Source organism: Corapipo altera, unplaced genomic scaffold (assembly GCF_003945725.1).
Source record: "Corapipo altera isolate COAL_440 unplaced genomic scaffold, ASM394572v1 24b, whole genome shotgun sequence".
NCBI classification, from domain to species: Eukaryota; Metazoa; Chordata; class Aves; order Passeriformes; family Pipridae; genus Corapipo; species Corapipo altera.
This window is the reverse complement of record NW_020884888.1, coordinates 5,775,613-5,793,993: the sequence shown is the minus strand read 5'-3', so window position 1 is coordinate 5,793,993 and position 18,381 is coordinate 5,775,613. Positions and strand designations below refer to the sequence as shown.

General features: G+C 39.6%; 1 protein-coding gene across 5 annotated transcripts in view; it reads right to left on the bottom strand.

Moving 5' to 3' along the window:
• The window catches only part of TERT (telomerase reverse transcriptase), a 30,870-nt gene extending 12,737 nt beyond the window's left edge, over positions 1–18,133 (bottom strand). For 2 of the 5 annotated variants that reach the window (XM_027644073.1, XM_027644072.1), the window contains exons 1-8: positions 17,650–18,132; positions 14,680–16,564; positions 11,515–11,710; positions 7,090–7,279; positions 5,920–6,102; positions 4,504–4,665; positions 4,027–4,122; positions 2,023–2,108 (exon numbers count right to left, since the gene is read on the bottom strand). In XM_027644073.1, the coding sequence (XP_027499874.1) occupies positions 2,023–2,108; positions 4,027–4,122; positions 4,504–4,665; positions 5,920–6,102; positions 7,090–7,279; positions 11,515–11,710; positions 14,680–16,564; positions 17,650–17,877 (3,026 nt within the window). In that variant the 5' untranslated portion in view covers positions 17,878–18,132. Of the gene's footprint in view, positions 1–2,022; positions 2,109–4,026; positions 4,123–4,503; positions 4,666–5,919; positions 6,103–7,089; positions 7,280–11,514; positions 11,711–14,679; positions 16,565–17,649 lie in introns of all 5 variants that reach the window. The other 3 variants (XM_027644074.1, XR_003527747.1, XM_027644071.1) reach the window with 3 other exon arrangements.
• Positions 18,134–18,381: the final 248 nt, after the last annotated feature.

The window sequence follows — 18,381 nt, the reverse complement described above, 5'->3', positions numbered from 1 at the left end:
AAAGAAGTGTTCTTGTACAAAAAACAAAGTGCACTGGGTAGATCTTTCAAACTATAATGTATTTATTTGTAATTTTTGCTGAGGTATTTATCTTTTTTTATACTTGCACAGCATGACCAGGTCAAGGAAAATATTTTCATGTGATTTTTGGTTTTGGTTTGTTTCTTTTGGTGCTTTTTTTCCCCCCACAAATAAATATCATTTTAATTTTAGAGAAATTTCTGATGTCTTAGCCCAACAGAGCACGACCTGGTTTTATACATCCCAGTTACACTCTAAATCACATTTATTTCCTCATTTAGCTCCTCAGGAATGAAGCTATATTACTTCTAGTTAGGAAAAATCACTACATCCTGTGAAATGCTAACCTTTATTATTTGTAATTATAGTCAACCTCCCCCTTGCCCTGCTTGAAAAGTTTACTGAAGTTGTCAGTTGTCATTTTGCAAAGAAGTAAATCTTGATTTGTTTCTCATGGCTTCAAGGAGTTCACACAGACATAGCAGAGGGAGGTTAATTAATACTTCTACTTTGTTGCTTGTGTACACCCTATAAGACTACACAGAGTAATAGTAATGTATCAAATCTAGATATGATACTGAAGACAAAGTCCTCCAAGAACTTGTGCCTTTTTCTGTGCTGGCAGCAACAGAAGGGTTATGCCTCACAAAACACACGGGAATTATTTTCACAACACTTCTTTGAAATAGGGAGATGTTATAATGCCCATTTCAACATTACCACATGAATGGCTCGGTGAAGTTGAACAAAATGAAATTATGCATATCAGAGCCACATACTACTTTTGAGCACTGATCTTACCTATGTTTTGAGTCATCTGCAAATTTTCCTAGCAGGAATTTTACTTTTTTACAGACATTTGATAAATGTATCAAATGGTATTCAAAGATTCCTTCTAGGTGCCCAGTTCAACAATCAGTATTTTTCTCAAAACATCAAGTGAGCATTGACTGTGATAGCTTTTTGAGAACCATCAGTTAAAGAGTCTATTCATTCACTAAACTTATTTACAGTTTTGTTTTTCTTTTCTGAACAAATGAGAATAAGCTACTTAAAAGGTGCAAACTCATTCCAGTACAAACAGTATTTCTTGTTACAGCTTGACTGAACTCATTAAGTGCGAAGCTGGTTTTGTCACACTGTGCTTTCTGTAAAACCAGTCAACTTTCATGAAACACACTGCCATTGGTTAGTCATTCTTAAAGTCATGCCACATCGGCATTCTCGTGATCCTCCCAAAGCGAGTGTAAGCGTCAATGCCAGAAAAACCTATAAATGCTCTTCTGTATGCCTGCTTGAAAGCTTTTCTCCCTCTCCCTCAGTCCTTTGAGATTAAGTATTCTAAAATAAAGGTATTTTTTCAAGAGCAATAAGGTATTCATTCTAATACATCTCACTCTGAATTTACAAATAAAGATCATGTAAGTACTTGCTTTCTAGATGTGGTACACATTTGCCACCAACAGGTAAAACGTTAGCACGTTAGCAACACAAGAAGAAATCTGCATTACTACCCTCTACAACATCTGATTCTTAATTCTGGAGCTGCCAAATTTTAATTCCTATTGCTATTGCTGTTGATTTTTACTGTAACTTGCCAAATAGGAAAACCATGCAGAAAAGGTTTAATTTTACACTACAGGGAAATGACTAAACAAGGCTTTTGCTTGGATGGCACCTTGCTTTTTTTCACCACTGTGGATCCCAACATTTTTAAGTATTTTCACTTAAAGTCTCAGATGAAGAAGGTTACATATCTATGAAATAATGCATTCTGTGTATAGGTAACATCATCCAGGTAGGAAAGAGAAATTTTATTCAGTATAAATTTGATTCCAAACTCTTCACACTTTTTTGGAGCTTAATTTCGAATTAACATGAAATAAAAATCTTTTAAAAATAGCTACCAAAAGTCTCCTGAGCCAATTAAAAGTATCCTTAACAGAAAACAAACAAACAAACCAAGCATGCTATACAAAGTAAAACGAACTTCTTTTTTACCTGTTCCCAATCTCTAGGACGTTGTTACGTAACATTTGAAGAAAAAAATGAAACAGGCTGGTGCTAGTCTCATTAAAAGTTAAGCTCTAGAAATGGGACAAAACAAAACAAGATTTGAAACTAAAAATACAGTATAAACTTTGAAGATGCACAGAAATCTTAAAAAAGGTAGACTATAGCAGTTCAAACCTCTAAGTAAATGATAAAACAAACCCTAAACCCAAAATCTGGATATACATACTAAAAAGCTGCTCACATCCACCAAGTTAATTTTTTGTTTGGTGTTCTTTTTTTTGTTTTGCATTAGGAGAAACTGAATATAACATCTAAACCCACTTTTTAAAGTGCTGGCATATTAAATTGGATTATTACAATCTATGAGACCTCGCTCCTTTGGTCAGTTTCTGTCCTGTAGGACAATTTCTGTAACTGTTGAGACTAAGTTAGGATTCTGTCAAGACTTCCCAAGTCTAGATACACTCATTACCAGTTCTGCTGCAAAACACCTACTTTGCCAGATATTACCAATGATTCCATGCATGACTGTCCGCCTAATATTTATGAAGCTTTTTGTGCTAAAAACTGTAATAAAAAATCTATTTAGAAGAGTTTGAATACCTTTAACAATGACTTCATGCAAACTAAAGCAGAATTAATTCCTACTTGCATAGATTAGACAGCAGACAAATCTGACAGAGCCGTACAGAACACCTGGCCTGACATGATACTTTTCTCAGAATACTTTATTCTTTTAAAATAATGACACACAAATTGTTTTCAAATGTAAAATACTTTGAAATAGAATGCTGCTGTTCACACAATATCTAGCATAGTTATCTAAATCAAATGTACACTGGAAAAAAGAACAAAACAAAATGTACTTATACATCATCAGAGATCCAGCTAGTTTTCATTTTCATCCATGTACTCATTAGGTTTTCTGCTTTTTGTAGGATCCTGGAATTGTACACCAGCCACACTGTATATTCTACTCCTACGTCCACAGATGCACAAGATCATTTTACTCCTATGTCAGAAATTACCTTATGTCAACCTTGTCATTTTCCACTGGCAGGTTTAGAAAAGAAAAATTTAAAGGGGAATTATTAGCCTGTTAGGAAATACCTGTTTGGTCATCAGACGTTCAGGTAATCTTGTATGATGTTATTACTATAGGACACCAGGATTCCAAGCAATAAAATGCATTAAGAAACTGAGCATATCACCTACATCTATGCCTTTCTCTGTCATGCTCCTTGCACAGAAGGAACTCTTGGGAACAAACACTGGCATCCCAAAAATTAAAACAGAAGGATGCTTGCTTCTTACAACAAAGTCTCAGTTGGAGTAAATATAAAATACAGGTAATTTTTAACCATACTTTATTTCATTGAAAGTGAGGAATCTCTTTAAACAAAAACTGTAAGAGTTTATCTTATTTTGTGTTGCATTAAATGTTCTAAAGAAGAATTCATTCTTATCAACCTTGGCAGGTAATCTTTAAAAAAAGCTCTCTGATGAGGCATAAAATAAGCTCTTAAAAAAAAGTCATCTTTCTATTCTGTGAAGTTCACTATTCAAGATGCCACATTCTTAGCTACTTGGCTTATAATAGATTTTTCTCGCTCTCATGTTTTGGAGACAGCAAGTGTTGAAGTCCCTCTTTATTAGATAGTTAATTTCTCACTTGAAAACTCTTACAAGAAACAGTGAAGTTAGGAAAAAGAAAACACTGGTTAAAATGAAAGTTTGAGACAACAGTGAGAAAATCTGGGAAAAATCTAGAAGGACATTTTGTAAGATTTATTGCCTGGTGCACTCCTCCCACTGAACACTGAGAGCCTGTTATAAACATCACAGAAGAGATGACAAAAGTCTTTCTACAGAAGGTGCTGGGTAACTAGAAGTGGTGTCACTACATAATATGTACATTCAATCAAAAATCTCAATCTTCTCTAATTCTTCTGTAGCTTTCTTTTCCAGTTGAAGCCCCACAATACTTACCTGCTCAACTACTATTGCATTTTGCAATGAGGTACTCTCCTGAAGCTGGGACACAAAATGCTTCATGTCTGGCATAAAATCCTTGAAAGTAGAAACCTGCATATTTGCATAAATTGTGAAGAAATAAACAACAAAAGCAATAGAAAATTCAATCATAGACTTTTTTATTCAGTGAAGGTCAAAGGGCCAGTTATTTTAAAACAACGATTCTGCTACTGTTAAAATGAAATGTCTCCCTCACAAACCCCTATTTCCACAACACATTTATCTTTATTCTTACTATGAGTGAGTAAAAACTTTAAAAAGTACAGAGAAAAAATAAGCTTTTCTACCTCTGGAAAATATCAAACACTATTAAAAAAAGGGTTTATGAAGTATTTAAATTGCAACTATAAAAAGCTAAAACCAGCTACAGATAAAATCTTTCCTTGGACCAAAATATATTTACAGTAAACAGAAGAAATCAGCAAGTCATACATGTATCTTATAGAACCTCCTGGCTTTTCCACTTCTGGTAATCATAATCACAGCATAGCGCCGTATGCAGTACACAGTTCTTTTCTCAGGCTTTAAGATGCGTGAAATCACTTCCACAAGTTTATCGTGAGGAATGGTATCATAAGCCCTGGACACATCGGCCTGAAATACAAGAAATATCTTCCATTCTGTATTCATCAGTATAGCCGCAAATATTGTGGTAGCATAAAAAAAAGTATATAAGCAAGGCCAAAATATAAATCATACAGGAGTGAAATTACTGCATTATTCAGTCCAAATTTGTGACAAAACAAAAACTCATTGCTTATCTGAAAAATTCACTCATCGATGAGCATTCCCTTATAAGGCATATCCAAACTATCAGTTTTAGCACAATTCAAAAGATGACACCATATGCAACTTAAATCCAACACTGAACCCTCAATCATTTAAATTAATTTCTCATATTTTTATATGTTTAAATATTTGAAGAAACTTTCCTTGCTATATGATCATGGAGGTGACATCTTAGGCTGCAAATCTACATATTTTACCTTTCCTAAACCTCATATCGCAATCCTACCTCTGCTTGCATTTGTCAAAGTCAAAACCAAAACTCTTCTAAAGAAGTAACAATCTTAGTAACCTGCATATTATGTCAATGACATGATCCTTTGGCTTGAAAGATAATGAGACAATCACTGAAAGGGTAGTATGCCACCTAACATATGAGACACAAGTCATCCCACTATAATATAAATAAATGCGTAATTTACATATATCTGTATACATTGCCCCAATTCAAAGCTATGAATTGAGCTCAAACACAAAATATTGCCTGATAGACATAACTGAAAAGTGTGAAGAAGAAAATCCTTCAAATAGTAGGATATGACAAGCACTCACTTTTCCAAAGTGGAAGAAGGAACGCGTTGGAAAAAAACACTAGAAGTGTTCACTTTCAACAGAAACTAATGATAATGAGATAGAACAGACCAATTTTTTAAAAGACACTGAATTTATCCAAATGCACATAGCAAGTTTTTCTGGTTTTCATTTGGGATGACGGCTCAAAAAGTATATCTGAGCTTTTATCTTTGTCCCATTTTTATACTCAATGTATAAATGTAATTTCAAAAATCCAGTGCATGTACAGAAGCAAGAGCTTCTACATCACAGAAAGATGGACAAAAAAATATTCAAGGACAGGAAGCACTACTGCAGGGACACCCATCCACAAAAAGTAACCAACCACCCATACCAGAAAACCAACATGAGTATGTGTTAGGTATGCACGAAAGTTTATTTTGAAAAAGAAACAATTATGCAGTCAGATCACAGCTGTTACAGTTATAAAAGTATCTGCAAAAGATGGTTTTGAAAAGCTAGTGTGAATATGTAATTAAAAATACATACCTTTACACAGTAGAAATGAGGAATTTCACCACCAGATTCAAGAACCTTCATAACAAACTGCTTCCATGTCTTGTAGATATCATCTTTCCCAAACACAGAAGAGCCTATAAAACTGGTGTTTATAGTCCGTTCATAGTTTAACACACTAAATAGATTTTTTAGTTGAGCGTTGTAATGATGCATCTAAAGAGACCAAAGAGAATCACCTCAAATTACGTTGGAACACATTAAATTCTGTGAAATACAGAGATTTCATGTTTAGATGAAGTTTGAGATTAAATTTATGTATTTACTATGTTATTTTGGTCAACAGAAGCTTTCAGAAAGCCTGAATATCACAGCAGCAACTACTTGGAAGTCATAAAACAGCCTTAGAGAATTTTTTTTTTTTGGTACAGTTAAATCCTATGGAAAATGTTTTTGTTTCTGTACTTGACTCTTGGAAATCAACAGTTACAGAGATAAACAGATGAACACCACCAAATAAAACTGCCACTGATTTGAAGGTAATTTCTTAAATATCATTCATTCTCTCTGCTAGAGGTAACGACTGCAACAAGAATAGCAAAAAGAACACGTGCCCTGAGACTTTATGCTAACTTTATGCTGAGCCTCTAGAGGTACTTTATACAGGTACGACAGCAAAGATTAAATAGATTATACTGTGCACTGCATGTTCTGTCTCTGTTCTCACACTGGAGTTATTCTCAGCTTCCTTCCTATCTCCCTTCTGTGCTCAATCCAGCTTCCTTGCCCTTCTTAGACCTTCTTCTGTAACACACCCAGTTCATCACTGTTCAGCTCCCTGGATTGATCTGGCTCCACAGACAACTAGTCAATCAACATGCACAATCAGTATTCAGGTAAATCCCAACAGGCCAGACTCATCCATCCCAAACAAACTGGGATTACGTGACAAGCCATGCCATTCTGTTAGGCTCATTTCCATAAGACAGGCTTGCAAACAGAAGTATGTGATTCTGGAACTGAAGGCTAATGGCAATTAAGCATTAGGAAGGGAGAAGTTAAGTTGTAACAGATCAATTCAGTCATTCTGATTAGAATGTTTCAGTTCACCACATCAAAACTAGTTTGCTGTAACAAAAACCCTTACTCAGTTTATTAGCTGCCTACAACAAATACACATAAAACAATAATGAAAATAAAAACCTTCTTTTCTCTGCTTTCCCTGCTGAATGCTTGTGCTTCAACAACACCTTTCACTTTTACTATGGGTCTTAACCCATTTAGTTTGGGAATAAACCGGAGCTTTGATGCCATAAGAACAAATTTTTTTTGACGGACAGCTTCCATCTCCTTTGAAGATAAAGGTCGTAGATGTACTCTGGCAAAATGGTTTCTGAAATACAAAAATACACCCTTAGTGTAAGCAGTGGGAAAGGCAGTAAGTTAAAGCATGTAATATCTTTATGATAACTGATGCCAAATATTTTTCTAAGATAATACAAATATTAACCTCTGCAGAAAGTGACATGGAAACCCAAGTTTCAGAAAAATTTCACAGTATCTTAATGACAATGTAATACAATAAGAAGGGAGAACACATTTCTGCTTGATGCCAATAAAATCTTCACTTAATTAACACAAATTAAAATTTAAGTACAGATTAGCAGAATACATTTGAACATTATGACAAATGTTTTATGCAAGAAGCAGGATACCGTATATTTCTGATGGTTTCAGAAGTTTGAAAGACATTAACAAAGTTGAACAGAACCTTCTGAAAACTATGCTAGGAAAGCTCCAAGGAAAGACTTACACACTGTAATGGGCTGTTCCACTCCCAACACTTAGGGGACCTACTACTTATTAAAAGTTATAATTAACTGAGATGATAAGATACATACACAACATAAGGGCATTTAGGTATCCAGGACTGACTTAATGTGCAGTTGTCAGCTGAACTGAACAGCAGAAAAATAACGAAAAACCAAAGGCTCCCCAGTCACAGTTCTGAGCTTTGTAAGTTCATCTTACTGGGAAATGTGTTTCCCCCTCAGACACCCCCTCAGGATTTACAGTGCAGTTTAGCTTAGCCCAAATCAATACTTTCCCATACAATGAGTCAGGAAAAGGAGGTGGAGCAAAAGCCCTTGCTTTTACTTTAGATGCAGCATTAAAGTACCCCACTTGCAACATAAAAGACCTGGATCAATCTCCTGCACTGTTTGTATTGTTCAGAATGGCAAAATGTGCCATGCTAAAAAGCCCTACAGTCTACTGGTTATGGTACTCTGCTGTGAAGTGAACCTCAGCAATTCAAGTCCCTGCAAAAGAAGGAACGTGAATCTAAACTTGCATGAAGACTTTTCACATTCCTCACTGGGACAGTTAGCAAAAGGAGGCCACACTACCACAAAAGGCAGTTAGTGGATGGTGGAAACCTGGTAAGCATGCACTGGGAGACACCCAAGAAGGTAAGGATGCAGGTACAAGAGGCACACAAATACTTTGTATACGTCTGTATGCCTTTGTATTCCAGCACAACTCACATACAAGCTAACAATCCAGTTGCTTGGGATTGTTGGGATCTGAGGTATACAACCCAGGGCAGGCAAGCTGAGCTATTACTGAGAAGGAGTTTTGAGGATTTATATTCCAACTTTGGAATTAAATTCCTGGTACAGATGCTGCCCAAAGTAAAGCAGAAAGGACCTATCTGCTTTTCCACAGATAGAGATCATTATTTTTCGTAGAATTACATTATTTCCTGACCACATAAAACTTCATCCTCTACTATAGTATTAGGTAGATCACCAAGACAAATCAAGTGACTCCAGTTCAAGAGAAAAAACTGAATTATCAAATCTCCATCCCTCTTTAGCTCACACTCAAGACGGGAGGGGACAAAATTCACAATCAACCTCAATCACTACATAAAAAAATAAAGACATCCTTTGAAACTGAAAACAAAGACCAGCTTTTGGCAGATCTCCACTACTACCTCTGGCCAGCTGTAGAATTGCATGTATTTTGCCTTCAGTAACATTCACTGCTTATTTCATGGCATCTATAGCATTGCTAATGATTTTGACTGTGTGCTAATCCAGCAGGCACTGAACCGTGCTCTCACTGGCACACTCACAACACTGTTAAGCACGGGAACTTGGAAGAAGCTGAATGGATGGTCCTGTTGTCTTTTGACATCTCACTCCAGTCTCATGGGTGAGATTCAGAATTTCTACAGCATTTTTAATCCTCAGCAGCCACTGTATATGGCACAGGCAGGGAGGGCATGAGCATTAAAACATGTGCTGTCACCACAGCACTGCACTCACTATTTTTAAAACATAACTTTACATTCTGCAGGCCATGGAACTTGAAGCAACGCATCATGAAATATTTTTTTCTTAGTAAATACTGTTCTTAATTTGGGGTATGAAGTTTGGTATAGCTTCAAAAATCAGCACAAAGTTGTTTGTGTGCAATCACCTGCACACTCACACCACCAATGCAGCAAGGCAAACATAGAGATCCAGGTCCCCTCTCAAAACCACAGCCTGTATCCTTGAGAGGGATTCTGCACAGGATGATCTACTCATATGGACAGTCCTTCAGGAGGAGGATTTACTCCCTAACGACAATGCAGTGCAAGGGTAAGCTCACAAGTAAGATCCAGGTCCACTCAGTCCATGCTTGTTCCATCCATTCTCTTTTTCCAAAGGAAGATGCAGAAGAAATGGAAAGGAATTAGTAGCTACAAATGCCTTCCTGCAAACCAGCTCAGAACAATTGCTTTGAGTAGTTCCTGCTGAGGAGAACCAGAACAATCACAGAACAGCCATTAGTGAACAACTGAGGCCACCAGATACTCCTCCTCCAGGAAAGATGGAAGCAGCTCAAAAGCCTTTGGCACTGATTCACCAACAGCGCCTGAAAACACTGGCTGGTTAAGAGAGGACAGTGCTTGGACAGCCTCAAAATGGCCAAGGCAGCCATAAACACTTGTTTCCCAATATCTGTAACCCCCAATTTCTCTCCTCCCATGTGAAGTAGGCAGCTGACCACGTGTATGAATGCAGTAAACTGGACCACTGGCAGACTTCACATTGCACTACACACTGTAAAAAGCAGTGCTGAAAGCCCTAGCCAGCGAAGCTTAAGTGTAGCTGTTGGGATCAGACTGAAAGTCCTTATAAACTATGTATTCTGTAGCCAACAGCAAACATTCCCTTCTTAGAACACGCCTTTGGCAAGCACACAGCAGCACTTCCTTGGAATGTTTCTCCAGCTTCCAATAATCTGCAGTTCAGGGACCTCCTGAGCCAAAGGTGAGAAGAGGCTTCCTTTATGGTGGGAAAATATACGGGGAGGAAATCAGAAGGAACAAGACGAGCCTAGATTAGGGTCTTTTGAGTGCAAAGCACCTTGGGTTTTTCTGGGAAACAGGGAAGAGGGACAAAAGAGCTAAACCCCAAGTTACTTGTTTTCTTTAAATCACATACCCCAGTAAAACCAGCAGTATATCTATTATGTAAAAATTACTCGATCGTACTTCATGACAAAAAGTAGCCTTTAAGTACATTACAACTGCATAAAACACTAATTGCAACACTAAGGCTGTTAGTTTGAAGACAAGACAAACAGAATGTGTGGGACCGAAAATTACATTCTACTACTACTATTTAAAGTGCATCATCTGTGCTACAACTGCAAACAAGATCGAGGCCCCATTATGAGCAAACATATCTGCAAAGAGCTGCACTGGAGATATCAGTGTTGAAATCAGGGAGTGGTGGGGCAGAAGAGGAAAAATCACACATATAACGTTGTAGACCAACAGCTCACTGTGAAAGCAGAAGGTTCACCATAAAGAGCAGCCAGTAAAACACAAGATATCGAGTACGCTCACTTTTCAGTTCCAAAGCTCTCTCAGACACCAACATTTTATAATGAAAACCTGAAAGCTGCGAACAGTGTAGATGGGTGCACAATACTGTCCATTAGAATTGCCTTCAGGTATTTCCTGTTTTCTCACTTAATTGCTTCAAAATTTACCTTAAATAATGCCCTAACTTAAATTCATGCATGCATTTTTAATACCAAAGACCAGCATGGAATTCCACAGCTGCACTAAAAAAGAAGCTGTGGCTTCTAAATCTCTTAAAAAAACCCACTTCTAAACCCACAAGGCTACTGTCTGAATTGTATTAGTAGAGTATTACAGGATTTTAGCAGATGTTTGGTTTTCTCGTTTTTAAATTAAGGCACCTGAAGCAAATTGAGAATTTTTAAAATGAACTTTCACAGGGATACTCTGGGGATTCTATCACACTGTTAAAAGGTGTAAGAAATTTACTTATCAAAAACCAAAAACCTCTTCATAATGGATTTTATTATTGCAAAGGTTTCTCCTACCTAAGAATTCTAAATTTGCATCAGTTTTCCCCCACAAAATATTTCTGAAATTACAAACTCTGCATGCTACAATGACAGGCTGAATTTTCTTTTGGGAAGTTAAGCAAATAAAAGGAGGATAAATGGGCAACAAATTAAAGCAGAGATATAACTTTATACAACAAAACACAGTATTTCTACATATTCCATGAATTTTAATTAGTTTTCTTGTGTTACCTAATTCCAATGTTCTGCAACTTGCCCCAAATAAACTTTCGGTAGTAGAAAAGCATGTTTTTCTGGAACATGGTCTCGGTGATATAGAAAAATGATCTGAGCAACTCAACAACATACGTATCCATCAGCCAGTACAGGAATTTGGCCAAAAGTTCTTCACGGAAACAATGTTCGTCGGCAGGAACAAAGTGATCACCTTCAATAAACAATTCAAAGGTAGTTATAGTAACTATCAACTATTTGTATGAGCAAAGAAACAGAACATACAAAAAAACCCCCCACGACATTATTTCCTTAGCTTGAGGTCAGCTGAAAGAAAAGAAGCAAGCTGCCACTCCAAATCTGCACCGGCATTAACGTGACTGACTCAAGCTTAAAGTAAAACACAGAAACTAATCTGCAGTGACAAACACACAGAGGATACAAACACATGCCATTAGTAGTACAAAGACTTACTTTCTTCCCCCAGCATTGACTGGGCAAGATCATTAATGCACAATGGTAAGATTATTGTGAAAGGAAAGGTAAAATAAAAAGAAACAAATCTACTGCAACATTAAACTTTTTTTTTAAAAAAAGGAAGCAAAAGGCTGAAAATACTTAGGTACACTGTAAAAAAAAGAACAAAATTAAACTGGGATGACTTGGGGATGAGAATGATATTCAGATTTCCCAATTCCCTGAAAATTAATTTCAGGGTTAGGCTTTATTTCAGACATCCTATATAAAACCTATTGCTGCAGTAAAAGAAAAAACCCCAAAAATTCAAATCACCCCAAATCCATATGCACTTTCAATATGTAGATGGGGGAATAATTATGAACACAGAACATTCCTAACTACTGTCAAATTTAAGGCCACATAGATCTGTAATGATGTCTAAATATGGATAAGCACGGAATAAAACCCTGGGCTACAATAATGATTTTTTTGCCAACTTCCAATCATAATTTTTCTAATTAAATTTAAACAGTAGAATTTAGCAAAAGACAACAGGACATTTAAAGAAACTGTACAGAAATACCAGCTTAGCTGCACAGCACAAATCATGATTATGGCACGAATTAGTTAAAAACAGCTTAATTTTGACATAACAGAGCTGAAGCTTAACAGTGAAACTTATAAAATGGAAATAAATTTCCAGTTCTCTACCTTGTTTAGTTTTTGTGTGCTTCAGGGCAGAGACATTTTCATGTATTTACAGCACCTAAGAAACAACTACCATAAAGAGTGTTCACTTCAACAGAAGCCAAGTAACACCAACGAAAAAGTCCAATGACTGTTAGAAAACTCTTTAACTGAAGACTTGCAATGTGCACTGGTAATATGCAAATTAAATCAGGATGCTGATCTGGAACTAGCAGTTCTTCTGGAACTAGATTATTTGTTTTCTAAGTTCCTGACAACAGATGTAAATGATGACTACAATTCAGGGACCTGACAAGAAACCACTACTACAGCATTTGGAGGAAAAAAACCCCCACCTCCAGTGCAGCAAAGTAATTAAATGCATGTTTAAACTTCAATCACAATGGAGTACTTTCATGAAAATTAAAATCAAGCTTATGTGTTGCTTTACCTGGAATACAGCCAGAGAACAAGAGGGTGTTACATTTTTTAAAGATAAGATGTTCCAAATTACTATGAACCAAGCGTATATTTTAGAATAAAACCTTTTAAAATATTTAACTCCTTTTAAATATTTAGCATTTTGAAAGGCATGTTTTTGAACTATAGTTTCTAAATCAAGAAACAACATATTTCCAAGATTTAACAGTTTCTTTTGAAAGTGTAACCTCCCCTACTTTTGACATCAGTTCTCAAACATCACTTTTAAATCTCCCTCTGACACTATGAAGAACCTATAGTAATTTCAGCACTTACTACACCTTTTAACAAAGGAATACCATTTTCAGCTCATATTACTGTAGGATCCAAGTACAATACCAGGTAAGAATAAATACTGCAAACATACTAGTTAAGGAAGTGCAATCCACATTTTATAGATGGAGAACAGAAGCACAGAAAAATGAAAATACGCATTAGATCCTACAGCCATCAACGACAGAACCACAGCTTCAGCCTAGATTTAAATCCTAGCATAGTGTCTGAAGGACAAACCTGAGGGAAGTAAGATTTACCAGTCATCTGAAAAGAGGACTAAACAGATGGATTCACACGGAATTTGGAGCACTCATCTGTTGCCCTCATGAAAGCTTTTAGCCAGGAACCACTCAGTAGGTGACTTCTGCACCACCAAGCACACAGCCTGAAGCAGTGCTCATTAAGGGTCTCTTGATCCTAGAGAAGGGCTCTAGAAGGTGACAGACCTTTTTACAAGGGTGTGTAGTGATAGAACACAGGGCAATGGTTTTAAACTGAAAGAGAGTAGGTTTAGATTAGATGTTAAGAAGAAATTCTTCATTCTAAGAGTGACGAAGCACTGGAACAGGTTGTCCAGAGAAGCTGGGGACATCCCATTGCTGGAAGTGTTTAAAGCCAGGTTGGATGGGGTTCTAAGCAACCTGATCTAGTGGACTGTGTCCCTGTCCACAGCAGGGGAGTTAGAACGAGATGATCTTTAAGGTCCCTGCCAACCCAAACCATTCTGTGATTCTATGCTGGGCAACCCCTGTACTGAATGGGTCCCATACTCACATATTTCTCACAGGGCTGATGTGAGGGGGTAAAAAACCCTGTTTTTTCCCTCCCATAGCAGAGAAACATATGCCACTGCAAGTGTCTTGATCTGCTTTCAGTTCTTTCTGAAGGTTTACAGTGACAAACAGGCAGACTGCATTTACTCCTTACATGCTTAGGTCATACTTCAATGGATTTTCAGTTACTGCAATTTGGATGGTAGGAGTGGATGGGAAGGAGTTTTGGTTTGCTTTTTGTTTGGCCCAGGTTCTGAATTCATGTTTATGAAGACATCATTCTATTAAACACAAAAAGCACGAATGCAAACAAGTTTTGGAAGGAAAACAGGCTTAAGCGTGCTTCCACCCACGGTTACAAACATTATTAGGTTTGCTCTCAGCAATGGTTATTATCAATGAACTCAGCAATTCTGACTCCAGATTCAATATCCTCCCCTTCCCACCTTAAACACGAATACCAGTCATGTGACAGCCCCACCACTTAGTTCTTTACTATAACAAGTACCTTTGCCTAGACGAAGCCACATGCAGTCATTCACTCTCATCTTCCACATCAACTCCTGCAACGAAAGCTTAGCAAACTTCCCCCTGGAAATGAATGCTTTCACATTTTTTAGGAACCGGCACTTGTTATGGTTTGAACCCCAAAGCTCAGCAGGGATAACCTGCTCCATGCATTCCCTCACAAACATGTACACCTGCCAGTGGCTGCTGTGCTGCTTGAGGAGCTCCCTGAGGGCTGAATCACACACCTCTCCTGGGTTTTGCTCCTCACTCTGCAACTCTCCACACGCAGATTTTGCAAGAGGGGCACGTAAGTTGCCTGATGCAACACTGTGACCAGATTCACATCTGCTTCTTGTCATACATTTAGCAGGCTCCTTCCCAAACTGTTCTGCTTGCTCATGAACCTCTGCCTGACGAGGCAGATTGGTTTTTCTCACACTTTCAGATATCCAAACAGGGCAATTTTTTTTCAAGAGAGCTAAGTAAGGACACTTTCCATGGTTCTTTAACAGTTTCTGAAATATATGTCTCATTTGCCAGTAGCGTTTGGGCAACCTCTTCTTTCTCCAGCTGTGATGTGGCAGACTTTGGTTACGCCTTCGGTCCAACAGATTTTGGCTTAAGAATATAGTTTCTATAAGCCTTCTTCCACCTGCCTGACAGCCCTGCAAACGATTCAGAGAAAATGATTTAGGAAAACATTCTTGGAAACTCCTGTGAGAATACAGAAGAGACTTCCTGTCAATGTATACAGCAGAACGCAGGAGTCTATTTGGTAACTTCTTTGCCAAATTATGTAGGGGACTTTCCTGCCTTCTGCATTTTGAAGAATTACCCTCCACAGGCTTGATTTGTACAGAATTCACCTGAGATTCACACATATGCATCTCTACTCCTTTCCTACGGGATTCTGCTTGCATTTCAATGCTGGACTTCAAAGGTTTGTTACTCTGAACTCCTTGCAGAAGAAAGCTTTCACCTGCCACAAACTTCTTCCTGTCATGAGATGTGTGAACTAAAGAAGGACCAGACATAGCACTGTTACTTCTTTGAGAAATGTGGTTATTTTTAATGAGGCTTTCAGGATGTGATGCTACATACCCAGTTTCATATCTCTTGGAACTACTTTGGTTTACATGAGGAGTAAGATTACAAGCCTTTTCGTCTCTCACTTTCTCCTCTACTTTTGCTCTCTTAGCTGGAATTTCAAGCTGTTCCCTGTGAAGCTTCCTTTTTAGAGATGGTACTGTAGATGACAAACATAAACTGTAGCTATTTGTTTTTTCCAGATGTTCAGTGACCACTCTGATCTGTCTGCTTGCTTTAGAAACATCTTTTGCAGAATACTGGTAACTGGACACTAAGCTTCGTATCTTGCTATTTTTTTTATTTCCCATGCTGGAGACATTATCTTCAAGTCTTTGTCTGCATTGCCACCTATGTGACTTTGAAAGATACTTTGTATGAAAACTAAGCCTTTTCTGCACATAGTCAAGCAAGCTATTACACTTATGCTTTGAGAATCTTTGTTTAACAAATACTGGGAATGAGTCTACATTTTGCGAGATAAGTTCATAAACTGGTTGCCCACAGACTTGATAACAATTACTAGGGGGAACCAGCATAAAGATTGCACAGTGTTCTAATAAATACATCATCACATCATCCCCTATCCTGCTCAACAGTGTTTCCCAGAGGCCGCTGATACGAAGAGTTTCTGTGACAGTATTGGGCAGGTAGCTGTATATATGTGATAATGGTATGATTTGGAAATCAGAACTATTTTCATCCAGTAAGGAGTATCCATATGCAAGGACATTCTTCTTTCCTTTTTCACATAGTCTCTGCACAACTCTTGTGATGACTTCATCCTGACTAGATAACTGAAGAAACAAAGAAAAAAGAAAATTAGCTTTTTTCACCAACTCTTCCATAAACCACAACATATCTTTTAAATAAAAAGACAGGCAAGACACATAGCCCTAGACATCAGCTGTCTAAGCAGTATTAGTGATTCCCAAGTGCCATACCCAAAAAGAAAGACTCTTCAAGTGTACCACGAGGTGTTCACAGGTAGTAACGTAAACCTACGACTTTAAGGAAGTCTTTTTAATGTCTGCCCTTTTGATCCTGGTTTTCATTCCCAGGAAACACCCTACATTACTCCCCCTGGCTCCCTCAGCAACCCAGACTCCAAGGCCTTCAGGTCACTGTGCCCGTAAACACGCGCTCGTAGATCCAAGTTTGTAGACACGCGTTCGTGGATACGTGCTCGCGCAGGCTCTAACCTCCAGGGAACTAACGCTCATTTTCTTGAGGCCTCCATTTCCTTTTATGTAAAGAAAAGCTCAACTAAACGACTCCGTACGCAATTCTAAAACCCACTCAACGAGCTCGCGAAGGCCTCTTCCTACCATAGCACGGCTTTGCTCACACACGCGGCAGCACTGAGAGAAAAGCAGCCTTTCCTCTCTGAAAAGTTTCCTCTGCTTATAGGCCGACCCGCAACCCTTTCTACCCCGCTCTCCTCTAACCTCTCAAGAGTAGGTCGGGAAAGTGGCACCTTCCCTTTCCAGCCGCTCCCCGGCCACGCTCGGTTTGTTCACGCCGACCCCGCAGCGGAAGCAGAGAGGCAGGGGAGCCCCATGCGCGCAGACCTTTCGTGTTCTCTACCCGCTAGCGCATGGACTTTGCACACCCACCCCCCAGAAGGGGAAGGGCGGTGATCCCCCACCGCTCGCCGCTGCCTCGGGCCGACAGCGGCGGAGGCTGTGGGGGAGCAGCCGAGGCCCGGCGGGCAGCGGCCACGAGGGGCCACGGGCCGCCGCCGCCCCCGCGCTCACATGGAGGGCAGGAAGCGGCCCCCCGGGAAAGCCCCCGCCGCCGCCCGGGCCCCCGGCGGGGCTCTGGCCGCCCGGCGAGGGCTGCGCTGCCGCGGCCGCCCCTCGCCCCCCGGGCTCCTTCCTACCTGCTGGAAGGTGAAGGGCCGGGGGATGGGGCGGGCGCCGCGGGGGACGCACACCAGGCACTGCGCCACTAAAGTCCGGTAGTGGGGGTTGTCGTCGCCCCGCAGCACCTCGGCGTCCCCGGCGCCGCTCTCCCCCAGCCGCTGGATGAAGGTCTCCAGCGGGGTGGCCTCGGCGTAGCAGCCGCGCAGCGCGGACACCACGGCCGCGAAGGGCTCCCTGCCCGCCATGTTGCGGCCAAGGAGCACACGGGGCCACCTGGGGCGGCCGCTGCTCCCCTCCGACCCCTCCGCTCCGCCACCCCGCCGCCGGGCAACGGGGAACTGCCGCTTAACGAATAAATAAATAAACAAATAAAAGGATTAAGGGAAAGGAAAAAAAAATTTAAATAAATCGCAGAAAACGCCCTCGCACACCCGCAGCGCGGCTGCAGCGCCCGGACGCCCCCAACGTGGTCGCAGAGGGGCGGCGGGCGGGGCGCGGCGGGGCGGGGCGGGCCGGGAGGCCGCTGTCCAGCTCCACCGCTCGGGAACGATCCGCTTGGATTACCCTCCAAGGAACCGTTTGTGTTTTTTGTTTTTTGTTTTTTTTTTTTTCCAGGATCATCACTCCGTTGAGGATCTGTCTGAAATGGGAGCCGCTGTAGGAGAGGTTATGGTGGAGATGAACCCAAGTGGCTGCTCCTGGGTTTCTCTCCAAACTCATGAATTAAGAAGCCAAATCACTTGTGGTAA